General features: G+C 34.2%; 1 protein-coding gene across 6 annotated transcripts in view; it reads right to left on the bottom strand.

Annotated features, from left to right (window-relative positions):
* Positions 1-27,361, bottom strand: part of COG6 (component of oligomeric golgi complex 6) — a 103,535-nt gene that overhangs the window by 18,975 nt on the left and 57,199 nt on the right. For 2 of the 6 annotated variants that reach the window (XM_055245237.2, XM_063618848.1), the window contains 6 exons: positions 13,869-14,000; positions 13,409-13,576; positions 9,857-9,964; positions 8,739-8,792; positions 5,762-5,841; positions 4,802-4,936 (listed from right to left, as the gene is read on the bottom strand). In XM_055245237.2, coding sequence (XP_055101212.2) covers positions 4,802-4,936; positions 5,762-5,841; positions 8,739-8,792; positions 9,857-9,964; positions 13,409-13,576; positions 13,869-14,000 — 677 coding nt within the window. Of the gene's footprint in view, positions 1-1,165; positions 1,301-4,801; positions 4,937-5,761; positions 5,842-8,738; positions 8,793-9,856; positions 9,965-13,408; positions 13,577-13,868; positions 14,001-27,361 lie in introns of all 6 variants that reach the window. The other 4 variants (XM_055245236.2, XM_063618847.1, XM_055245241.2 and 1 more) reach the window with 2 other exon arrangements.

Below are 27,361 nucleotides of genomic sequence, written 5' to 3'. Positions count from 1 at the left end.
CAGGTGTCCATATTCCCACCTACTCAGGAGGCTGAGGCAGAAGAGTTGCTTGAACCCAGGGCGCAGAGGTTGCAGTGAGCCAAGATCGTGCCACTCCACTCCAGCCTGGGTGACACAGCAAGATTCCGTCTCAAAAAAAAAAAAAAAAAAAAGAATTCTTTCTTTTTGTACCCATTTCTTACATGCATTATGCTGGGGATAAACCTTCTCTACTTTCGTTTATTTCAAAACATTTATTTCACTTTCAGTTTGAAAGACACTTTTTTTTTTTGATCGATCATTTAAAGTTGACGTTTCTATACTTAGCTTTTTAAAGGTGATGATATTCTACTGTGTTCTGGTCTGCGCTGTTTCTAACAAGAAGTCAGTAATGCCATTGTTCCCTGCAAATGTCTTTAAAAATTTTTCTCTTTATCACTGGTTTTCAATAATTTGATTATGGTATGCTTTGGTATTTAATTTCTTGGGTCTGAGGGTCCTTATTTGCCATAACATTTAGAAAAAAATTCCCCTTTTATTCAAATTTTTCTGCTTCAATTCACTGTGATATCTAATTATACAGGTTAGACTGCTTAGTATTATCACACAATCCTCTAAGACTCCATCTATTTTCCAGCCTTTTAATTTTTTTTCTATCTGTGCTTCAGTTTCTATTGTCCTCTCTTCAAGTTAACTGATCTTTCCCTCTGGAGTGTTCAACTGGCCTATAAGCCAATCTAGTGAATTTTTCATTTTATATACCGCATCTCTGAGTTCTAAAATTCTAATTTTTTAAAATCCCCTATCCTCTCAGGGTCATGTTTTCCTTTAAATTCTTGAACATATTTTTAACAGCTTTTTAAAACACCTTATCTGCTAATTCTGTAAACTTTACCACTTGTAAGTATGTTTCTACTGACTGATTTTTTTCTCTAGGTTTGGCTCATATTTTCCTGCTTCCTCACTGCAATAGCATTTTATCACATGCTTAGCATTATAGATGTTAACACTGTTGATTGTCTGTAACTGTCATCTTTAAGTATGTTATGTTTTGTTCCGGAAGGCAGTTAATTTAATTACAGATCAAGTTGATAATTTAGAGGCTTGATTTTAAGCTTAATTAGTATGAATCTAAAGTAGCTCTGATAGTTAATTTTAAGGGTTAACTTGACTGGATAAGGGATACCTAGTTAGTTGATAAAGCATAATTTCTGGGTGTGTCTGTGAGGGTGTTTCCACAGGAGATTGGCATGTAAGTTGGAAGACTGAGTGAAGAATATTCACCATCAATGGGGCGGGCTCCATCCAATCAGCTGAAGACCTGAATGGAACAAAAAGGCAGAGGAACAGCAAATTGCTCTTTTTCTCTCCTGCAGCTAAGATACTCTTTCTTTTCTTTCCCTTGACATAAGAATTCCAGGTTCTCCAGCCTTTGGAGATTAACCCTGCTTTTAAGGTTTGGACTTTCTGAGGTCTCTAAAGCATTCAGTTCACAGCTGTCCAGTAGTTCTTTTCCTGGTAGTATTTTTTAAAAATTTTACCCCAAACTTGCTTTATTTTTGTCTATATGGATATTCCTGATAGTACAGGTGAATAAAAGAAGGTAGTTAAAAGAAAAAAATATATTCAATTTCTTAAAAAAAAATTACTCCATTATAGGTACATGCTTTATTTCTAGCATATTATTTCTATAATGGAGGAAAAACCTTGAATAAAAGAGTTATCAAAACTTACTCATTTTCCCATATGCTCACTTTAGGAAGCATCTGCATTCTCTTTATTTCTTAAGTTATTATGGAAGTAACTGTGACTCAATAAGCAAAGATTTGTTGAGAACATTTTATATATGCACAACTGTGGTTTCTGTAGTCCAAACTCTATTTTTGTATTGCTATAAGGTGAATATTGGAGATTTTGCATTGAAAATAGAACAAGAAGCTTCAAATTCACTCCAAAGGGAAGAATTCTTTAAAACCATTTTCTTTCTCTATTCTTTTCCCTATTTCCTATACCACCTTGTTTCCTAGCTATTTAAATATATTCAATAGCTTATTCCAAGGCTGACGTGCTAAATCAAAATCTCCTTTGAAAGTCAATCAAACTAAGACAAGACAAGAAAAAGGGAGACATGGGTTATAGGTGTCCCAAAGGTATTGCAACTATGAAGATAAAGTTCAGGAGAAGAGAATATGAAAAAACCAAAAACAGATAGTAGGCGCGCAATTTAAAAATTTGCTTTAGGCCAGGAGTGCTATCAAGCCTGTAACCCCAGCACTTTGGGAGGTCAAGGCAGGCGGATAATTTGACGTCAGGAGTTCGAGACCAGCCTGGCCAACATGGTGAGGCCCCATCTCTACTAAAAATACAAAAATCAGCCAGGCGTGGTGGCATGCACCTGTAGTCCCAACTACTCAGGAAGCTAAAGCAGGAGAATCACTTGAACCCAGGAGATGGAGGCTGTAGTGAGCCAAGATCATGCCACTGCACTCCAACCTGGGTGACAGTGCCAGACTCTGTCTCAAAAAAATAAAAATAAGAAAATCTCCTTTAATGTTAAAATCTTTTGTTTTTTTGAGATGGATTCTTGCTCTGTCACCCAGGCTGGAGTGCAGTGGCGCGATCTTGGCTCACTGCAACCTCCACCTCCTGGGTTCAAGTGATTCTCCTGCCTCAGCCTCCTAAGTAGCTGGGACTACAGGCATGCAGCACCACACCAAGCTAATTTTTGTATTTTTAGTAGAGACAGAGTTTCACCATATTGGCCAGGCTGGTCTTGAACTCCTGACCTCATGATCTGCCTGCCTCAACCTCCCAAAGTGCTGGGATTACAGGCGTTCAGTGAACCACCACACCTGGCCTGATGTTAAATCTTAAATGTGTAAAATGCCCTATATTTTCAAAGCAATCCTGATTTGAAAATAAGTAGCTAAATTTATACCATAATTTCTGTTCATCTAAACAAATATTGAAAATCATGTTGCAGATCACATTTAATTTTTGAATACTTTGCAAATAACATTTAAAAACATTTCTGAATGAAAACAGAGGTAAATAGGTACTAAGAAATTTCAAATTCTTGTTTGTAGTATTAATACTTATATAAATAATATGCATATCTCAATTTTAAATGTCATAAATAGTAAGAATTCATAATAGGATGTTAGGCACATATCAAAAAATAATTTAAAAAACTAAATTAAAAATTCACATTTAAAAAAAAGTACCAAAACTTGTTCATTTGTCTGATAATAAAATAAAGTTTGCATTGTTACCGTTGGACAATAGGACAATAAAAGTAAATGAGAAACTAAAATATTCTCTTCAATAATGGAAGACAAACATTTAATTTCAAAAATGATTTAAGCTTAGGAAATTTGACAAGTTTCTGAGGCAAAGGACTCAAACAGATCTATATACAATACTCAATCCCACTGCTGGTTCAACAGCTTTTTTAAACTATTACCAAGACTAAGAAAGAAAAATAAAATTTTAGAAGAGCCTAAGAATGTATAATTTTGAAATTTTGTGGAATGCTGCCAAACTCCTCTTTGAAAAGATTGTACTAATTTATACTCTCATTCAAAAAAGTGTGAAAATGCCCATTTTCTCAGACCTGTTCCATTAGTATGTAATCAATGTTTTATTGTCAGCAGTCTGATAGATAAAAGTTCTCAGTGTTGTTTCAGTTTGCATTATTTGATAATTACTATTTTCTCACATATTTACTTGCCATTTCCATTACTTCTGTGAGTTGTTCAAATATTCAGTGCCTGTTTTTCTACAATTTGTATGAATTTATAGGATCTTACTATATATTAAGGATAATATATTAAGAATAATTTATGTTACATATTTTGCAAATATTTTTCCATATTATTGTTTATATTTTAACTTAGTTTATATTATCTTTTTCTGTAAAAACCTTAAAATGTTACAGAGCCAAATCTGTCCATCTGTTTCCTTTACAGCAGCAGTTCCCAGTGTTTTTGGCAGCAGGGACTGGTTTTGGGGAAGACAATTTTTCCGTGGACAAGAAGTTGGGGGATGGTTTTGGGATGAAACTCTTCCATCTCATAAGGAGCACACAACCTAGATCCTTCCAGGCACAGTTCACAGTAGGGTTCGTGCTCCCAACAGGCCACAGACCGGGGTCCCTGGCCCGGGGCTGGGGACCCCTGCTTCACAGCATCTGAGCTACATGTCATCTTTTAAAGTACATTAAAATCTCTCTTCAATCATTATATTATGAAAAGAATAACAGTATATTTCACATGTAGTGACACGGCTAACAACATTCAAATATTATGTACTGAGACACGGTTAAGTCAAAAAGAATTACAGGTATTCAGTTAAAAATTTAATAATTTAAGAAGCACATTGGCCAGGCACAGTGGCTCACGCCTGTAATCCCCGCACTTTGGGAGGCTGAGGCGGGTGGATCACGAGGTCAGGAGTTCAAGAACAGCCTGGCCAATATGGTGACACCCCCAAGTCTACTAAAAATACAAAAATTAGCCAGGTGTGGAGGTGGGCGCCTGTACTCCCAGTTACTTGGGAGGTTGAGGCAGGAGAATCGCTTGAACCCGGGAGGCAGAGATTGCACTGAGCCAAGATCACTGCACTCTAGCCTGGGCGACAGAGCAAGACTCCGTCTCAAAAAAAAAGAAGCACATACAAATAACCTGAGTCACAGCATAACAGTTTCTTTGGTAATCTCTTAAGTCTTTAGAATTCTGGTTATGTAAATAGTATAATATCTTTTAGGATAATACAACATAAAGGTCACAAAAAAACATTAAATTCATTTACTCTAGTCACTCACCTAAAAAGGAACTTTCCTAACTCTGTGTCTGAGAAAAAAAAAATGGTCCATCGATTTCCAGCCAATTCTAATTGATACCAAATTCTGCATGGTGAATTAAAAAGCTGCTTCTTTGCTCTATTTTCTGCTGTAGTTCTATGCTCAAGAACAGAAAATAAGTATATCACCTCTATAACATTACATTCTTTTAGATATCTGAAATGTTTTCTTCAATAGTTCTTTCCTTACTGTACATTTCAATGTAAATATTTGTTTGCATGTTTAACTGACCTGTTAGGTTATAAGCTCCATGAAAACAGTGCAAATGTCTTTTAAGCCTTAACTCCTAGTGCCTGTTATGTAGAAAACACTTACTGCACTGCTGTTTGAATAGAAAGAAAAAAAAATGTGTAGATAATGTTGCCTAATTTCTTACCTATAGACAATTTTGCCAATATTTTTCTTAAAATCAAGAAAGATCATATAATCTCTCTGTTTCTTCTAATTGTTATATTCTAATATTTTAATGTAGGATTCGGTGTCCTGAATACATTCCTGATAAATGATATTGAGTAATTTTATATCTACAGAAAACTACCTTAGATTCAAAATAGTCTATAAATCAGTTCATCTGCATTGCATAATGAATATATTATTCATTTTCCATAACATATTCAACATTATTCTGACATGTTTGTTAACATAAGGGAATTTGGTATTACAGCTAATATAGCTTCAATTATATTCAAAGTAATTTTAACAATCATGTGCTAATTATTTTGGAGTGACATATAGACATGGAATAAGTACAGACATGTTCAGATCTCATCCTTTGGCATGCCAAGGCAGAAGAAAGGTTGAGAACTATAGATTTTCAATGGTAAACTGTCTATTCTTGAAAATAATTTTTTTCCAAAAAATGTACTTGATATTTAAAAATATGTGAATCTTTACCAACTACTTGGGACCAAAAATACTTACTTCACTGTGGCACTTAGAAGAAAGTTCAGCTGTGGTATTAATAGGTTGTCTGGGGCTGACAGATAACGATCAAACTGAACCTAAATGAAACAGAGAAATACAAAATGTAAAGTACATATACGTGCTAACAAACATCTCAAATATAAACATCTCTTTTAAGAATTAAATACTTGAGAAAAATTCCATACTCTAAATAACTAGAGTGTTCAAATTGTGTATTTCCTAAACATTCTAACTAAAACTCCCTAAAACTGTCAAATCTGTAATATAGTCAATATTAGCAATACTTACTTTTAAAATCCTGAATCCAAACCATTCATTTTAGTCTTCCTCACAAAGCTTTTAAGTAATAATATTAACAAGAAATAAAGTCATCAGGTTTCAGGTCTACCTGTTTCTTGATTTTACTATATTTGTTCATTAATGCATTCATTAGTTCAACTAATACCTACCATTGAAAAGGTACTATATTAAGTAATGGAAGTATAAAAATGAGCGAAAAAAGGATAGTCCCTAGCTTCACAGAGCTTATGGCCTAGCAAGAGAGGTGTTAAACAGATAATAATATAAATAAATATATAATTACAAACTTTGTTAAATGCTATTAAGGAACAAAACAAGGTACTATAAAGCATAAATCAAGGACCTAGTCTGTGGATTTGGCAAAAGCATCTCTCAGGGAAGGACATTTGAAGTGAAACCTTAAAGATGAATATACATTAAGTAAGTGGATTGATGGGTGGGGAGTTGAGGGAGAGGAGACAGCATGAAGACTTGAGGTGGGAAGGACAACAGTTAAGTAGAGATCATGTAGGACTGGTATGCTTATTTAAGGATTTTAATTATTTTAAAAGCACTAGTAAACCATTGAATTTAAGTAAGGGAGAAATCTGATTTAAGTTTTAAGTAGCTAAATCTGGCCATAGGAAGACAGAATGGAAGACTGCAATAATAGGTGCAAAGACACCAATTAGGTACCTTAGGTACCTACTGCAGCATTTTTAGACTATAGGGGCAATCAAGGTGAAAGAAGTAAAGATATTTGAGGATCATCAGGACTTGGTTACTGATAGAATAAAGGGATGGAATCCCAGATTTTGGATATGTATAAATTAATTCACCATATTATCATAACACATAACTGTAATCTTCATTCATTTATTTGTGTAGTAGCTGCACCCCTTACTAGATCATATCTGTTTTCATCCCAATTCTTAGTATGATGCCTAGAAAATAGCAGAAACTCGGTTAATAACTATTTAAATGATAAATGGATAGAAGGTCTTACAATTTTCTGAGTTAATAATGCCTGGAAGAGGACTTAGGTTTAGGGTGGAATGCGCAGAGTTAGTTTTGGACATGCTGAATTGAAGTGCCCTAGGAACCCCTAAACGGAGACAACAAATGGTTGTATATAATCACGTATTAAATACAAAACTCAAGCAAGATTTGTTTCTTTAGAGACATCGTATATTCATATTCACTTTAATTGTTTTGAAAATTAACACCAGGAACATGAAGAATTTTTAATGGCATTTCAAATATTTTATGAGTTGTATTACAGGCTGGATATGTGTCAAGAGAGAAGGAGAAACAGAGGAAGGGAACACACATTTCGTACTAACTAATGTTACAGATCTAAGTGTGAGCATAGATCTTCATTTTTGGGGGGTTAATACCTTGAAGTGGAATTGTACTGGATAGTATGGTGAGTGTATATATAACTTCCTAAAAAACTTATATCTTTTAATGTATCTAAAATTCACTTTCATCTATTTTTATTTAAACTTTTTAATATCGAATTTTCTTTGCATTTCTAATTTTTGCTATGTTTTTGTTTTATATATAGAAGTTATAACTGTTGCTTCTATATAGTGTCTTTTATCACGACATAATGTTTCTTATTTGTCGCATTCAGTCTTTTTAAATTCTACTTTATCTAATAATCATATAGATAGCTCTACCTTCTTCTTTGCATTTGTTAGGTATCTTATGGGCCTATCCTTTTGTTTTCAGTTAAATTGAGTTCTGGAAGATAATATATAGGAAAGCCTTGGCATCAAAAATTGTTGGAAAATTTATAAACCTTCCGAGAGAACTATCTATGAAAGTCAGGCCATTGTGGTAGTGAGTATATGTGAGTATTTTAAATACTTAGGATCACTAGTTTAGTACAGTAGTTAAACCCACAAGCTCTGTAGGCCAACTTCCTGGATTGAATGGGGATGTCATGAGGAATAAAGAGTTAATACATGAAAAGCACTTGCTATGCTAATGTTAATGGCTGTTGTTGTTCTTTGTTATTATTATTACTATTACTAGTAGTACTATCATAAAACTTCCAAAAGGGATCATTCCTATGAGGGATAGAGCTATATGACTTAAATTCATACAATGAATGGCTATGCATATGAATACTATGCATATGAGGAAAGTATATATATTTAAGACACAGAAACACACTACAAAAAGTAGTGATCATGCAAAAAGGAAGGTACAAGATCTCCACCTGAAAAGAAGGAAGGTAATAAAGTGGAAATTCAGTGAGTCTCAAACTAAAGAGTAACATACTGTTTTAAGAGTGGAATCTAATTTCGATTTTCATGTCAGGAACTTTAAACGAAGGATCAAGGTAGTAACAAGCTTATAATGATATACAGCCTAATTTCTTCATATCTGTCATTCCTGTTTCTCACTTAAATTAGGAATAAAACTCTAAAAATAAAGAGTAAACAGTAATCCTAAACAGTAACGATGAGACTATCAGAGCATAGTGGAACACTACTATGAATGTAAGACTTGGCCAGAACTGCTCAATTAAAGGAATACAGGCTCAGTCATTATTATTGGACCCAATGTTAATACAGCATATCAAGAGATAAAAAGTGTCACCCAGAATGAAATTATCACACAGCAAAAAATGAAGACTATTGATCCATAAGGAAATCTAAATTAAAATGTTTTATTATACACTTACCATTGCAGCCTTCAGTGTCACAGAATCTAGGTTGGGCATATTAGCTAAACAGCCCTATTTAAAAAAAAAAAAAAAAAAGCAGATCCAATACGTAAAAAAGGAGATATACATTTCATTTCACTTACTGAATATAGTCCATTAGTGCACTGCCCAAATTTGGAAAATCATTTAGCTTATTTCCAAAGAACTCAAGTGTAATTTCTTCAATCTCAATAAGATCAGGGACTGTGATTTGTTGGAGGGAGCAAGAGGTGCTCAAGTTTATTAACAACAGAAATATCATGATACTTTAAGTTTACTCATACGCAAGAAAATGAAAGCAATGAAGCACTGGAAGATGCCAGTGACACATGGAGGCTTGAACAGTTTCACTTTGATACTTTTAGAAAGTACAGAAAGGCAGCAAAATTGGTTCCTACTGGTAGAATTTGCTTACTACTTCGGCAAAGAAAAATTGAAAAGTTGTGTTTTAAGAGCTTCATTTAAGAGTTTCTGGGCCATAACATAGTCTTCATGTTAATGCCATTTGAATGAGTTCTTTGCTTTCTTAAGAAAGATGGCTTACATGGTTTTCTGAGGTTCCCACCACTCCTTTATTTCTACTAGGGTTCTATAATTTAACAAGATCATATGCTGGCCCCAGAAGTGACTACCTTCTCAAAGTAATGGGCAACAATTTGCTAAATTAAAAAGAAGATGACTGCTATTTATACAGTAATCTGCACATTCAATTAACTAATGTGATATAGGAATCTGAAAAATTTACTAGTATGAATATTCTTTAGACATTTTATAATACTAATTTTTGTATATTTTCATTACTTTTAACAAAAACTATTTTTAATAAAAAGGATTGTTAATACTGTGGGGCACTCTACCATATTTTAGGAAGTCATCTAAGAACTATGCATGTATTATGTCTTAAGAACAGCCCTATGACACAGATACTATTATTACCCCCAATCCACAGGTAAGGAAACAGATACAGAAAAATAAGTCACTTTCCCAGGAAAACATAGCTAATATGTGGTAGAGCCAAGAATCCAGAGTGCAGCTCTAGAAGCCATACTCTAAACTGGCATGTTCTTAGAATTAGGAAGGAACATCTATGCACTTACCTGTTCAGGTTTATGTTGCTGTACAGTGTTATAGATGTAACTCAAGCCTACCCTAGTTAAAACATAAGAGGCTTGCTCATTTATAAGTGTGTCCAAATGTGCTTCGATCTAAAATAAAACACAAAGAAAACATTTTACAAGAAGAATGACACTGACGAGAGTAGATGCAGTGCCTTGCATTGGCACTGATGATGAGGCACAGGGATCACCTCTGTAACAAAGCCTCTTTCTTCCCCCAAACAGTAAGTCTTTCTATGAAAGGGGGAAAAAGTCTTACTTTAAAAATTATAAACAAGGAAGATTCTAGGACTATCCTCCAGTCACAAAATTTGGGTCGTTTCTCAGCTCTTTTAAAAGCTGGTAATAAACAAAACACAAACAAAAAACACTAGTAAACAACAACAGTATAAAATAAAATAGGAAGAATTGCGAGATGAGGGCCTGATGTTCCTGACCTCCTGTCATCCTCATGCTTCCAACTTTCTAGACTGACTTAACAAATCAAATATACCATCTAGAGAAGCCTAGAGGAAATCCCATTACAGCTCAGGTAGTAAATTCTCCTGAGGATAAGGCAGGTCTGTGACAAGCAGGGAAGAGCTGAGGGCCCAGTAGAAACTTAACTAAAGATTTCAGGTTCAGGAACTACCTAAGAAGATGCAGCTAACAGATGTGAGTAGTATGGGCTCCCTAGCTTTGTGCTATTTTGGGGGACTCCAACTAACGCTAATGGAGATAAAAACCACAGAAGAGAACTACCTTGATGGGTTGAAACATTCCCTGGTGAGAAAAAGCTTGCTCTTCTTTTTTTTTTTTTGCCAGCACAATCCTGAGTCTAGAGGTCTTCCTTCTATTCCTCACCAGAATGTTCCCCCAGATTTTACCAGTTTGCTTGCTAATGACACAGTACACTGTCAACTACGATATCTGTTACCATCTAAATGATTGCCATTTTCAAAGCAACTCCAGTAGCTCTGCTCTTCCCCCTAAAAAACTTAGAAGTGATTTAAAAGAGGTGAGGAAGCTAAAAGAAAGCCCTTGTGAATAATCAGAACAAGTATGGTTTCTTTCCTGAGGCAACACTACTGAAAGACATAAAGTACAAATGCTCAAGGAAGTAAAATTAGAGCCCTTACTTGCGGGATTTACTAGAAACCAAAGAAAAACAAAGTGTGCAAAGGTAAACACTTAATGAAGGTGAAAAAGAGTTACTGCTAAGCATCAAATCAGCGATCTGAAAGAAAAATGGAAGGAAAGTAATACAGAGCAAATATCAAAGAAATAGATCAAAGTAAAGAGATTTAAAAAGAAATTAGAGGGCAGATCCATAAGATAAAACCAACCAAGGACAGGGGCTTGAAAATATAAAAAGTAACACATAGAAAAGTGACGATTAAAGAAATAGAACTCTTTACTAAGCAAAAGAAAGGTTTGAATCTTTACATTGAAATGGTTCTCCAAAGTCCAAGATGCAAATAATTTTTAAAAAGAGACATACCAAAAATACTCTGGGAAAACATATCAACTCAAAGGAAAATCCCTGTAAGTTTCCAGATGAAGGGACTAGATTACTAAAAACAAAAGAATTGGACTAGCCTGGACTCCTTGCTTGAAACACTGGAAGAAGCTATATAAGAGTGGGAAAAAAATAATAGGTTATTGGTAGTAAACGTCCTAAAATCAAGAATCCTTTACCCAACGAGGTAAAATTGTTACTTTGGAGAAATGTGATAAACCACACCTCCACACATCCACACCCTTGTATTGTCCTCTATCACACTGAATCCAGGCTGTTCTATGTGGCCAGTCTTGGCTGACAGCACACTAACAAGCATAATGCAAGAATAGTCCAATAAGCACTTCCACACTGTGATTTGTCCACTTAGAATACCCACTCAAGGGGTCTGCCAGTGGGGTCTGAAAGGGCACTGGGAAAATTGCTGGTGGAGTCTGGAGAAAGGGGAACCTGAATTATCTGCTGACAGAACAATTACTGAAAATGCTGCCAGGACTAACAAAGATCTGGCTCAAGAGATTTCTGGAGGATGTTGAAACACATGTAAAAGTCCAGTTGACACATCCAAAGGTGGCAAAAATAAACAAGGACATAGATAACGTGAATAAACTAATAAGCTCAATTTAGCACACAGACCAAGAAGAATTTTACCATGCATAAAATAGCTATGGAACACATAAGAAACATAGATAATTGGTGATAAAGCAAATTGATAAACACCTGACATATCTTAACATCTTAAGATTTAGATAAATGGCAGGGATTTGGGCTTGACTTAGTGACAAATACAGAAAAATGTGACATTTCTTAAATAAAAATGTTATTAATTCCACAGAAAATGAAAAAGTTATCCAAGAAAGGTAAATTAACCATTCTTCATTACATGGCTCAGTCACCAATAATGTTTACATAGTAATAATAATTTAACAAAACATTGATCTAACCAAAATTTATAATATAGCTACATTGGGAGGATGGGAAAACTCTTAAGTATGACCATATTCTTATCCAGGGGAGTTGGGGGAGTAGCAGTAGATAACTAAATTTTCATTGTTCATTTCATTTCACAATGTATTAGATTATATCTAATTTAATACATTAGATATAAAACTAAAAAAATCTATAAGTAGAAATACACATAACTGTTTAGAATTACAAATATAAATACCAAAAGAAGCAACTATAAAAACTGAAAGAAATTGTGCTTTTGAGGGAGAAATGAGAAAGAGATGTTCAGGGTGGAGAGGATGGTACACTGGCGGCTTTTCATAAGAAGTTCTGTAGAATTATTTGAACTTAAACCACAAATATGGAAAATTCTGATATATTTATTTTAAAAGAAAAAACTAAAAATTAGAAAATATAAATTTAGATATATCAAAACTTATTCCTATACCCACTGTCAAACTATTGATATATGTGTGATAGCACAGAACATTCAGAGTTGTTTTTTCAAAAAACAGTATATTTACCAATAATCACTGCTTAAAATTGGAATCCAACTATCTACTAAATTTTACAACTGGCTTTGTTTTAGTCATCATATACACTCTTAAGTGATAACCATTTGCTTTATAGGACTCAAGAACTCAAGTGATTGGTATAGCAATTTGTAATGTTTTGCCTAACACTGGTTTACACATAGATAAAAATATATCTGTCCTCTGTAACACATTTTGCATTAACTATGCAGCTTGAAAAATATAGCATATTATTCACAGTTCAGAAACTAAAATCCGCATACAGAATAACTGTTTAAATTAATCAGAAAAGCTTCAATCTACTATCACATACTATGCTATGAATCAAGTATTTTAAACACTACACATTCTGGTTCCTCTAAAGCTGAAAACCGAAATACTGAATTTGTGTGTGTGTGTGTGTGTTGCATATGTGCGTGTGTGTCCTTTCATCAGATGATATCAAGGGATCTATAGGAATTAGGTCATTAAAATTAGTTAAACCAATAACTTAAAGCTATCACATAGAGAAAAAGATTCAATCATAGTAAATAGTTATTTTATAGAAAAATTTACCTGAAACTGTAGCATTTCTAGACGTCTGTCAGTGAATTCAAATAGAGCTAATGTTGTCTTCATCATATATAGTGAATTGACCATGAAAGTGGCCATGTCAGCTGTGCCTAAATTGCTGGCTGATACAGTACACATCTGTAGGAGAGGATCCAAGACACATGATAAAACCTACAAATGAAAAATAAAATGAATTCTTTATTTCTCATTCACTGATATGGTTTTGGGTTAATGATACTTAATGCCAAACTAATTGCAAGGAAGCCAATTTATAGAAGCACATAGGAAAAGATTAAACATAAATCAATGCTTTTTAAGTTATGAGAACTGGTTTAATATTTGATGGAAAATCAACAGTAAGAAAGGGACTGTCAAAGTATATGAATTACAAAATTCCAGAACTGAAACAGAGTGTACAATAGAAGAGCAAAAAACAATCATTAAAAATGAATTTATAACATACCTGCACAAAATCAGCTTGACGAGCATCTAATGGTACAACTGAAGAATCGTGAGATGCTAAAACTTCACGCAGCAACATGAGTGTCTGATTTAGTGCAGAACTTGGTCCAAGATCAGGTGGTGGGAGTTCAACCTAAAATAAGAGATGATTTACCCACTCCTTATACTTTTTCCACTAAATTTTAATGTATAAATATAAGTTCATAGTAAAAAAAAAATAAAAGTTATAAAGCACAGACTCACACATTGGAAACCTATAATTTATCAATAGCTTACTGTGAACTATATTAACAGCACACAAAGTGAGAGAAAAGTTTTTTGTCAGCTTATCTCAGAATATGTCACCTTGTACTCTAAAATTCAAAAAATTAATTTGAAAAGTTAGTGTTCAATTGAATCGTAGAATTGTATTTTAATATGGATTTAAAATGGCCTACTGTTTTATTTTTTAGCCCAAATCATAAGAAAAAAGCAGTCCATAGACCAGCACTATCCCAACTATAATATAATAGAGAAACGTCATAGGTTAGGGGTTCAGGAATTGACAGTTCAACAAGCACCCTAGGAGTCTCTCAAGAAGGTAACCCATGGGTCCCACATTTTGAAAATCACTTCACAGAAACAGTATAACATTACCATTAATATCTTGGGCTCTAGAGTTAAACACATTAAGTTCAAATCTTGGATCTATCACTTACTAGTTGTGTAATCTTCAGCAAGTTACTTAACTTTTCAGAGGTTCAGAGGGACTCTGTAAATATTAAATGAGATTGTTGCATGGCTGAGTAACATGCCTTGCACTTACTAAATAGAAGGTATGCCAAGTTCACTATCCTTATTTGGTGGCACCATGATACATAAAAAGAAGTGCCTATGAATTTCTTTAAAAATGTTTTCAGAATACTTACAATGTTAATAAAGTAACATTTTGTGAATTTTTAAAAAATAGCACTTAGAAGACAATGTAAGAGACTATATCCTAGTGGCAGGTAGGCAGAAAGGTGTAAGAATTTTCAAATACCGGCGTTTATTATAAGATTGTTTCATGTAGAAAGTTAATACATAAGTGACATCACCAGGAATAGCAAAGTAAGCATGTCCAAAAATACTCTCTCCTTCATAAAAACAACAAGAACAAAAAAATCATAAGACATGCAAACAAACAAGAAAATACAGTCCATGCACAGCATGCACAGCAAAACACCTCAATAGAAACATTCTCTGAAGTCCAGATGTTAGATTTACTAGACAAAGACTTTAAACAAGCTATTTTAGATATGTTCAAAGACTGAAGAAAATCGTGTCTGAAGAACTAAAGTATGAAAACAATGTCTCACCAAATGGAGAATATCAATAAAGAGACAGGAATGATAAAATATAACCAAAGAGAAATTCTGGAGTCAAAAAGTACATAACTGAAATGAAAAATTCACTATAGGGTTTTTTTGTTTGTTTTTGTTTTTTGTTTTTTAACAGGGTCTTTCTCTGTCACTCAGGATAAAGTGCAGTGGTGCAATCACAGCTCACTGCAGCCCATGCTCGAGTGATCATCCCATGCTCGAGTGATCATCCCATGCTCGAGTGATCATCCCACCTCAGTCTCCCAAGTATTAACAGCTAGGACTGCAGGCACATGCCACCAAGCCTGGCTAATTTTCTTTTTTGTGGAGATGGTAGTCTTGCTATGTTGCCCAGGCTTGTCTCAAACTCCAGGGCTCAAGTGATCCTCTTGCCTTGGCCTCCCAAAATGCTATGATTACAGGTGTGAACTGCTGTGCTTGGCCTTACAGCAGATTTGCGCAGGTGGAATAAATAATCAGTGAACTTAAAGACAGGAACTTAAAGATTATTAGTCTGAGAAACAGAAAGAAAAAGAATTTAAAAAAATGAACAGAACATCAGAGATAAGACACCATTTAACAATGTAAGTATAAAGGGGAATCTCAGAAGGAAAGAACAAAGAAAAAAAGGCAGTGAAGAAACAATGACAGAAAGCTTACCCATTTTGATTTTAAAAAACACTAATCAACATCCAAGAAGCGAACTGACCCCCCAGAAGGATAAACTCAAGAGACCTACAGTAACACACGTCATAATCAAACTGTCAAAAGACAGATAATCCTGAAAGCAACTAGAAAGAAATAACTCACTATGAACAAGGATTTATGACAAGATCAATAGCTGATTTCTTATCAGAAAACATGCAGGCCAGAAGCCTGCATATTGGATGACATATTCACAGGCTGAAATAAACTGTCAACCAAGTATTTCAAATTCAGCAAAACTATTCTTCAAGAATAAAGGAGAAATTAAGACACTCCAAATAAAGGCAAAAATTCTTCACTAGCATACCTGTCCTACAAGAATACTAAGGAAAACGACACTAGAAAGTAACTTGATCCACATAAAGAAATAGAGCACTGGTCAAGGCTCCAACAAAGATAACTATAAAAGACAGTTTTAATGTATTTTTTGTTCATAACTCTAATTTAAAAGAAAACTGTATAAGGCAATAATTATAAGTCTATGTTGATGGGCATACAATGTAATAAGATTTAACTGTATTAATAATGGCATAAAGGAAGAGGAGAATGGAGCTATACAGGAGCAAAGTTTTTGTATACTATTCAAAGTATGTTGTTATAAATTAAGATGCTAATTGTAATTCCCAGGACACCACTCAGGAAATATAACTAACCCTATACCCACATACATATATGTTTAAATAAGGGAATTAAATTAGTAGACTAGAAAATATCTACTCAATGTAAAAGAAGTAACAGGGACACAGAGAAAAAAAATCATTTAAGACATACAGAAAACAAAAGGGCAAATTGCAGACATAAATCCTACTCTACCCTCAATTAAATTAAGTGTAAATGGATTAAACATGACAATCAAAAAGCAGAGACTAGCAGATTAATTTGAAAAACCACACCATGTACCAACTATATGCCAACTTCAAGAGACATACTTTTAAGAGAAAAATAAATTAGATGTAAAAGGATATAAAAAGATACACCTTGCAAACAATAACTGAAAGAAAGCTAGATTAAATTAGCTACACTAATATACTAATTATCAGACACAACAGACTTTAAAACAAAAATTATTACTAGAAATAAAGGATATCTGATAATGATAAAAAGGTCAATCCATCAAGAAAATAAAATAATTATGAACATATATGCACCCAACAAAAAAGCCCCAAAACACATAAAGCCAAAACTTACAAAATTGAAGGAATATATTTCTTGGGTGAAGAGACACATATTTCAAGTTCCACAGTTTCTTCAGTTTTGTCTCCTTTTCTTTCATTAAATTCAAATAAATGTGAACTTAAAAAAACCCTCCAGAATATGATCTTATCTTCACAAAAGTATTCTATTTATCGTTCCTACTTAAAATGATATCTAGACTGTTGTTAAACTGATTATAATAAAGTTAACTAATGTTATTTCCAAGAGGATTTTTAAAAAATTTTCATCTTTGTGCTCTTCTCCATGGTTTAAATTATGTATAAATATATGCATATCAGTTTTACAAAATTAATAGAGTGATCTCTGCCCCCTAAAAGAAACTACCAACTACCAAGCAGTTAATAACAGTTAATTCAGGGTGACAGGATGTAGATGAGTGTTATTTTCTTCTTTGTGTTTCCATTTGTTTTTAAAATAAATATACATTTAATAGAAATCAACATACTCATAATTCCAAAAATTTAAATATAAAGCTATTCTATATACGTGCATGCATATACATAATATAAACTGAACAGAAGATACTCAAAAATTTTTTCAGTGGAATCTTTGGCTTAGTACAAATCAGAAAGATCTGCTAGCATTCTAATAGCTATAATATAGAAATAGACAGCTATAGAAACCAGAGCAAACACGTTATGTTTCAGTTCCCAATACCTTTCATAAACAGAAAAAAAAAAAATTTAACAAATCATCCAGGGAACCTAGATGAGGAGTACAGCTCTAGTAGAACTACAAACCTTGTATGATTAAGAACCTAAATGTTTAATGTGTAATTTTCTCTTCTGAGTTATAAACTATAATATATAGTATGTGTGTGTGTATATATATATATATATATATATATATATATATATATATAGAAAGAGAGAGAGAGAGAGTATATATAGTGTCTTTTGGAAGCAACAAATCTTAAAAAAAAATTTTTTTAATTTTAATAGCTTTTGGTGTACAAGTGGTTTCTGGTTACATGGATGATTGTACTGTGGGAAAGTCTGAGATTTTAGTGCACCCATCATCCAAGTAGTGTATATCGTGCCCAATATGTAATTTTTTATCCCTCACTCCTCATCCTCTCCCCCTTCTGAGTCTCCATAGTACATTATATCACTCTGTGTGCCTTTGTGTACCCATAGCTTAGCTCCCACTTATAAGTAAGAACATACAGTTTTTCGTTTCCTATTCCTGAGTTGCTTCACTTAGAATAATGGCCTCCTGCTCCATTCAAGTTGTTGCAATTTCTTTATCGACTGATTGGTTGATGGGCACTTAGGTTGGTTCCATATCTTTACAACTGCAACTGTGCTGCAATAAACACATGTGTGCAAGTGTCTTTTTGATATAATGACTTCTATTCCTTCGGGTAGATACCCAGTAGTGGGATTGCTGGATTGAATGGTAGATCTTTTAGTTATTTAAGAAATCTTCCTACTGTTTTCCATAGAGGTTGTACTAATTTACATCCCCACTAGCAGTATATAAGCATTCCCTTTCACCATGTCCACACCAATATGTTTTTTTTTGTTTCACTTTTTAGTAATAGCCATTCTTACAGGAGTAAGGTAGTGTCTCACTGTGGTTTTAATTTGCATTTCCTTTATTAGTGATGTTGAGCATTTTTTCATATGTTTGTTAGCCATCTGTATATCTTCTTTTGAGAAATGGCTGTTCATCTCATTTGCCCACTTTTTGATGGGATTATTTGCTTTTTTCTTGCTGATTTGTTTGTGGTCCTTGTATTCTGGATATCAGTCCTTTTTCAGATACGTAGTTTGCAAGTATTTTCTCTGTGAGTTGTGTGTTTCCTCTGATGGTTATTTCTTTGGCTATACAGAAGCATTTTAGTTTAATTAGGTCCCATTTATTTATTTTTATTTTTGTTGCACTTGGAAGCAATAAATCTTAAAAAAAAAACTTTCAAAAATTAACACAAGAGATTTTTAATTGCCAAACAAAACAGAAGACCAATGATGTAAAACTTACACACTGATGGGAGAAAGCTGAAAGGAAATTTTTTTCTCCCTTGAAATAAGGTCTTTAAGGAGTTTAAATTTAAGGCTAAAGTCACACTTTGCCATAGTTAGAGTTGATGGTAAATCATTGCAAGTGAGTGCTACTTGAACTCAAGTCATTCAGCAAACTGCCATTCTATGAGGTGCTTTTACACACATCCATTAGATCGGCAACAAGGTAAGAACCACACTTCTAAGGCTAAGTGAAAATTATGGCAGTTTTTCAGATAAACAAACTTTGTGACTATAAAATCCTGTAGCAGAATAACAGAAAGAAAATCTAAGGAAGAGAAATAGCTCACTTTTGTCACTTTAATTTTGTAAAATTCATTCCTAATGGTTAAATTTTGTAAGAGACAAGTCTATATTTCTTTTTTTTTTGAGATGGAGTCTCACTCTGTTGCCTAGGCTGGAGTGCAGTGGCATGATCTTGGCTCACTGCGAGCTCCGCCTCCCGGGTTCAAGCCATTCTCCTGCCTCGGCCTCCCGAGTAGCTGGGACTACAGGCGCCTGCCACCATGCCCGGCTAATTTTTTTGTATTTTTAGTAGAGACGGGGTTTCACCTTGTTAGCCAGGATGGTCTTGATCTCCTGACCTCGTGATCCACCCGCCTCAGCCTCCCAAAGTGCTGGGATTACAGGCATGAGCCACCGCACCCTGCCAAGTCTATATTTCTTTTGAAGTCCCTCCAATGCATTCTTGCACTTACTTTATACTAACCATAATCTCCCTTAGGGAAGAGACCCTCTTTACTATGTCTTTCATATCTCCATATAAGGCTGTGGGGGCCAAACACTAGAATTAAGTGGGCTTTGTTATTTAGAGAGCCTAAAACAAGTAGTAGCAACCATTAGGAAAAAACAATTTATGAACTTCATGTAAAACAATAATCATAATACAGAAATTCCTATAAGCTTTAAGCTGTGTAGAAAATCCAAGTTTATTCACACTCCACTTCCTTGGAAACCAGTCAGCACCAGTAAGTGAGTGGCAGATGCATCCTCAGAGTGATATGACTGGGAGAAAGAGGTGTTAATATTATCACTGCTACTTATGCCAGGACTTGAGCTATTCATAGAAATCTTACATACTGACAGAAAGTTGAAGAAAATGTGAACTTTTGCCTTACAAATAAAGATTTCCCTCTTTCTTATTCTGTATGTTTGACTTTTCCCTCTATTTCTGTCATGATCTTAAACTCTCATAAATCTTAACTAGAGTTGTAACCTGACATTGGCCACATGACACTTTGCTGAGTATCTACAGCAGGCATGCAAGTACTTGCTCAGGCAGGTAAGCTTTGTTGTAAACATGGCCACATTACTTCCAGATACCTATATCATGGATATGTGCCACTAACCTAAGCACGTTCATGTGAATGAATGGATACAAAATAACTGGTTATATTCAAAGCATACTCCCTTAGGGACAATAAGCAAACATCTTTGCTTGTTTTTAAATCCAAAGTACAAGACTACTAAAATGACATGTGAGAATGTCTACTTCAAATAGATTAGATTCCTTATTTCAGGCACGTATCTTCTTAACTGCTCTATCCTTCACAATGTTTTAAGCATAATGGATATCAATAAAAACTGTTGACTATGGTCACTTACATTCAATTTATGTTCCTGCAGCATAGTCACAACATAAAACATATACATATACTACTATATATTTAATCAATTGTTTTGAAATACCAAGGGACTAAACAGTAAGTCATTTCTTAGTAAGCCTCTGGACAATAAACATGTTCCAACAGTACTATGAGGGAATGTTTTGGCATTATAAATGCTATTTAATAGGGAAAATGAACCAAAATAATTCATCTAAAACTGGCTTCTGCGTGGAAGAATGGGATCCATAAGTACAGTATTAAAGATGTTTCCAAAAAAAAGAATTAACATTTTATTAAGCCCCAATATGTTAAATGAAAAATGCAAGATACACATCAGGGCTGGGCATGGTGGCTCATGCCTGTAGTCTCAGCATTTTGGGAGGCCGAAGCGGGCAGATCACCTGAGGTCAGGAGTTTGAGACCAACCTGGCCAATATGGCGAAACCCCATCTCTACTAAAAATACAAAAATTAGCTGGGCATGGTGGCACATACCTGTAATTGCAGCTACTCGGGAGGCTGAGGCAGGAGAATTGCTTGAACCCAGGAGGTGGAGGTTGTAGTGAGGTGAGATTGCACCACTGCACTCCAGCCTGGGCCACAGAGCGAGACTTCTTGAGGCCTTCTTCAAGTTTACATAAAGCATCCTTTCTTCCTAAATGTTTTGCTACATTGAAATTTTGCTAGCTAATTTTATATGCTTGTGACTCATATGCTTTGAACTTTTCAAACTGGTGATTCTTACATGTTACAGGTGGAGGAGGAAGGCAGACATCTTTAAGAATATCATTGAGTTTACCATTTGTTTTTCAAAAAAAAAAAAGATAAACATGGAAAATTACAGAAACAATTATAGATTAATAGAAGCCCACTCATGGGCTCCAATGTAATCTTAAACACAAGTAAAATTAGATATATTGTTTTATAAGTTTTTTTAAAACACAGAAATTAGCATTATATGGTAAGGTTAAAATTTTTCTTTTGTCAAAAACAAAAGCTAATGTCAAAAACAAAAACAAAAAAAAAAGAAAGAACCAGCTAATGTCTTCACTGCCCTATTTAAAAAAGAAAAATCTTCTAAAGAACTTAGAGTTTGTATGAAATACAAAAGGGAGTAGAAACAATAGTTATCACTTTTTGTTTTACAAACATTAAATGGGGGTATTTAAGCATTAATGCTATCCAGTTAATCAGATCAACAACCAAAAAGTATTTGTTGATTTTTCCTTTTCTTCATTTCCCTCATTTAATTTACTGAATTATCTCTATACCATTAAAATATATTCCAAATGCAAATGCTCCAAACCATCCTATGCTACTACTCTATAGCAGGCCACTTTTGCCAGGTTTACTCTAAGAGTCTCCTAAGTGGTCTCCTTTCTTCCAAATTTGCTCCTCCATACCCACTTTCCATTCTCCATACAGCAGTCCCAATGATATTTTTAAAATGCTTTAAAAAATGAAGATGTGAGACCAAATCTTCAATGGCTTACTCTTGCACTCAAAAACAAACTGCCTTAAAGGTATGTGGAAACAGAATCAATGATCAAAATCAACTCTATACTAGAAACACATATGTGGAAAATAAAATTTAAAAAGAAAAATAAATTTCAAAAGCATCAAAAAAACCATTCAATATCTGGGAATAAATCTAACAAAAGATGTGCAAGGCCTGAACACTATAGAAGGTGAGAGAAACTAAAGACCTAAGTAAATGGAGAGATATATGATATTCATAAATTGGAAATCTTGGTATCATTAAGATATTAATTTCTCCTCAACTGATCTATAGATTTAATCAAAGCCTCAGAAAGCTTTTTTATTTTAAAGATGCACAAGTTGATTCTAAATAAAATAAAATCAATGGAATAAATAATCTAAAATAAATCAATGGAATACACAATTACCAAACAAATCCACATACATGGTCATGTGATTTATGACCATTTCCACTTCACTGCAGTGGGAATGGATGGCCTTTACAACAAATGGTGCTGGATCAAGTGTATATCCATATGAAAATATGCACAATAGTGAACATATGGAACCAACCTAAGTGCCCATCAACAGATGACTGGATAAAGAAAATGTGGTGTGTGTGTACATTTAACACATATATGTTATATTTATGGACACACACATATATGTGTTACATATATATACACACACACCACACATATACACACATACATATACACATACATAAACATACACATACACCCACACCATGGAATACTATTCAGTCATGAAAAAGAATGAAATCATTTCTCTTGCAACAACATGAGTGGAACTTGAGGCCATTATCTTAGGTGAAATAAACAAAGTCAAATATTGCATGTTCTTATAAGTGGGAGCTAAATAATGTGTACACATGGACACAGAGTAGAATAACAGACACTGGAGACTCAGATAGGTTGGAAGGGTGGGAGGGGAATGGGGGATGAGAAATTACCTACTGGGTGCAATATAGAGTACTCAGGTGATGGTTACACTAAAAGCCCAGACTTCACCACTACATAATATATAAATGTAACATGACTGCATTAGTATCTCATAAATTTATAAAAATTAAAAATAAATAAAAGGAAAATGTTAAAAGAACTATTATGTATGGAACATCCACCAGGAAGTAGGCACAGGCTTAGCAATTAGGCAGACCTGGATATATATTCACCCTTAGTGACTATGTGACCTAGGGCAGGTTAAGCTACGTTGACTGTGCCATAATTCTTTGTTTTACATTTAGTAAAAACTCAATTACATAGTGACAACTTATTGAAAGTCATAATGATTGGAAAAGTTAGAATTTGAGTACAGCTCTATCAGACTCCAAAGCCCAGGATTTCTCCTTGAGCCATATATTGCCTTTCTAATGTGGAGCCCCATCAATTGCTCACCTAAGTATCCCCAACAAACTCAGACTGAATCTTTAATGTAAGAAAGGCTATACCTGTATCGCAGCACAAAAACCACCTGCAACTACACTACTGGTACTAAGACAATCAATTATTAAATATCAACTTAACTGGAAAAAAACATAAAAGTCTCAGGTAACCTAAGAAATACATATGTAGCTAAGGACAAAGATGACTGAGAAGATTAGCTTCTAGGGCTCTTCTAGTTTTTCAATCTATCAAACATCTGTTGAAGACCTACTATGAGAACATGGTATTAGGTATCTGGTTATATTTTAGCAGACATTATGACATGGATCAAGGCCAAAGGCAAGAAAAATTGAAAGCAAGGAAAATAAAGTAATTTAAAAAACACACACACACACAAATTAAACTTGACCCCTACCTTCATACCACACTCAAAAATTTGAGATGGATTGAAGGCCTAAATGTGGAAGCTAAAATAATCAAGCTTCTTAGAGAAAAATACAGAAGAATGTCCTCATGACCTTGGGATAGCCTGATTTCTTAAACAGGACACAAAAGGAACTAATCATGAAATAACAGCTTGTTGTACAAGACTGAATTAAAAATTGAGAATTTCTGTTGATCTAATACACAACTAAGAGAGTGAGAAGACAGTTCAAAAAGTGATAGAAAATATCTGTGATGCTTATTATTCCATAAAGGACTTGTATCCAAACACGTTTGAATACTTGTTTACAAGTCAATAAGAAAAAGGTAACAACCCAGTAAGGACTCTGCAAGTCTTTAAAAGAAAACTTCACAAGAAAGTACATCCAGCAGCCAATAAACACGAAAAATTGTTCAACACCATTCATCTTGAGAAAAATGCAAACTACAAACAAATGAAATACCACCACACACTTTTTACAATGGCTAAAATTAAAAAGACTAACAACATCACATACTGGAGAGAATGTGGAAAAACTGAAACTTCCACACTTCTGGTGAAGTGATCTAGGACAATTACTTTGGAAAAATACTTAGCAATATCTAGTAAAGCTAATCAATCTTATAATCCAGATATTCCATTTCTGGGCATACATACGAGAGAAATAAAAACTTATGTCCACCAATACTTAGCAATATCTAGTAAAGCTAATCAATCTGATAATCCAGATATTCCATTTCTGGGCATACATACAAGAGAAATAAAAACTTATGTCCACCAACACATGTATAAGACTATTAATAATAGCTTTATTTACAATATCCAAGAACTAGAAACGTCCCAAATGTCCATCAGTAACAGAATGAGTAAATTGTGGTGAATATATATAACGAAATTACTACACAACAATTTAAAAATGAACTACTGAACATGCAAAATATACGAATCTTACAGATACGTTAAGTCAGGGCCAAAAAAGTATACACTGTATGAATCTATTTACACGAAGTTAATAGCAGGGAAAACGAGACAGTAGTCAGACAGCAGTTTACACTGGGGTTAGATATTGACTGGGAAGGGGAAAAGGGATGCCTTCTGAGGTGCTAGAAATGTTTTATATCTTATCTGGGTGATAGTTAACGAGCATATGCAAATACAAACATTCAACTAACTGTATACTTTAGACTTGGGTACTATATCTGCAGTTAAAAATAAAGCTCGGCTGGGTGCAGTGGCTCATGCCTGTAATCCCAGCACTTTGGGAGGCTGAGGCGGGCAGATCACGAGGTCAAGAGATGGAGACCATTCTGGCCAACATGGTGAAACCCCGTCTCTACTAAAAATACAAAAATTAGCTGGGTGTGGTGATGCATGTCTGTAGTCCCAGCTACTCAGGAGGCTGAGGCAGGATAATCGCTTGAACCCGGGAGGGAGAGTTTGCAGTGAGCAGAGATTGTGCATTGCACTCCAGCCTGGTGACAGAGAGAGACTGTCTCAAAAAAAAAAAAAAAAAAAAGTGAGCTCCTTTGTTCTTCTTCTTCTTTATATTATTCTACATACTAAACATCAAGTCTTATTATTATGAAATACTTATTTCAAAATTTGAATATTTTCTAAGTCACAAAGTTGAAGTATACAGAAAAATTTCACATTTAATAGCATTTAAAGGCCAGGCATGGTGGCTCATGCCTGTAATACCAGCACTTTGGGAGGCTGAGGTGGGTGGATTGCTTGAGGCCAGGAATTCAAGGCCAGTCTGGCCAACATGGTAAAACCCTGTCTCTACTAAAAACACAAAAATTAGTTGGACATGGTGGTGGATGCCTGTAATCCCAGCTACTTGGGAGGCTGAGGCAGGAGAATCGCTTGAACCCAGGAGGAGGAGGTTGCAGTGAGCCGAGATCACACCACTGAACTCCAGCCTGGACGACAGAAACAGACTCCGACCCAACCAATTAATCAATCAATAAATTTAAAAAAAAAAAAGCATTTAAGCTACTGAAAACTTCATATTCCATATATTAGAACCTCCCTTTTTTTAAATATGTAGAGCTATACACAAAAGTCCTCATTCTTCTTGTGACTATTTACTTTTTATCCCTTCTGTAGTTTAGGTGCTCTGACTTTTACTAGAGAAAAATAAAAAGGTTGCACCATAAAAATTCCAAGAGCTGTTCCTACAACTTCATCCCACTACCAACTTTAGTTTTATTCTTTCAGCTATCTTCCATTTAAGGTCCTATAATTTTCTATTGTGTAGCTTCTTAGAAGGCCCTTTGCCCATTTGCTTTCAAAAAATAAAGACTAGCCAACCAAACACAAAGTCTTCATATTTTTAAACTAATTTCCTCATTCTCTCTCTATATCCATTAAAAAAATATATATATATATAAAAGAGTATATATATATATATATATATATATAAAAGAAGTGGGTGTGTGTATATATATATATATATATAAATATATACATTCCTTTTGCTCTAAATGCATACATTCTAGTAATTGACAATATGTGGAATTTAAGTTTTTAAGTCAATAAAATTGTCCAAGATAAATTTAAGACTACAAACTAACATGTTTGAAATAATTTCAAATTACAACTTATTTTACACACTTTTATTTTTTTAAATGTTAAAGCATTTCAGAAAAAAAACAAATCTGGTTTTTTGTTTGTTTTTCCTGGCTGAATCATCTGTAAGGAATAATGTAAAACTCAAACTATTCAACCAGAACAGCACCTCTCAAACTTTAATGAGCACATGAACCTCCTGGGAATCTTATTAAAATGCATAATTCGATTCAGTAGCTCTGGAGCAGGACCTGAGATATTTGCATGTCTAGTAAGTTCCCATATGATGCCCAAGCTGCTAATCCACATACTATGCTATGAGTAGTAAAAAGAGATTCAAAGCAGTAACCACATCCTAGAATTTAAATGACAATTTATTTAAAGAATCATTTGGGGTTTGTTTGTTTTTTTTTCTCCAGAGGACTGGGCAAATCAATCCTGACTACTATTAATTTGATATGGGTTTCATTTAAGACAGGCTATATCCTTGCAATTAGAACTGTACTATTACTATAGTGAGAAATAATTTTAGAAAATGTCAGTCTAGCCTAAATTGATACAACATTGTGTCTTTTGCAGTATAGATACATATTCTCTTTAAACTTCACTAGATTTGCAGTTATGAATATTTCAGGAGAGCTTCATAAGGAAGGGAGTATGCCTACTTGAATACTCAAGTGCTTCAACTGCTTTGTTAGGGAAAAGGTACATCTTTCAATAAAAT

The sequence above is a fragment of the Symphalangus syndactylus genome, chromosome 15, assembly GCF_028878055.3.
Source record: "Symphalangus syndactylus isolate Jambi chromosome 15, NHGRI_mSymSyn1-v2.1_pri, whole genome shotgun sequence".
Lineage (NCBI taxonomy): Eukaryota > Metazoa > Chordata > Mammalia > Primates > Hylobatidae > Symphalangus > Symphalangus syndactylus.
This window is presented reverse-complemented; position numbering and strand designations above follow the sequence as displayed.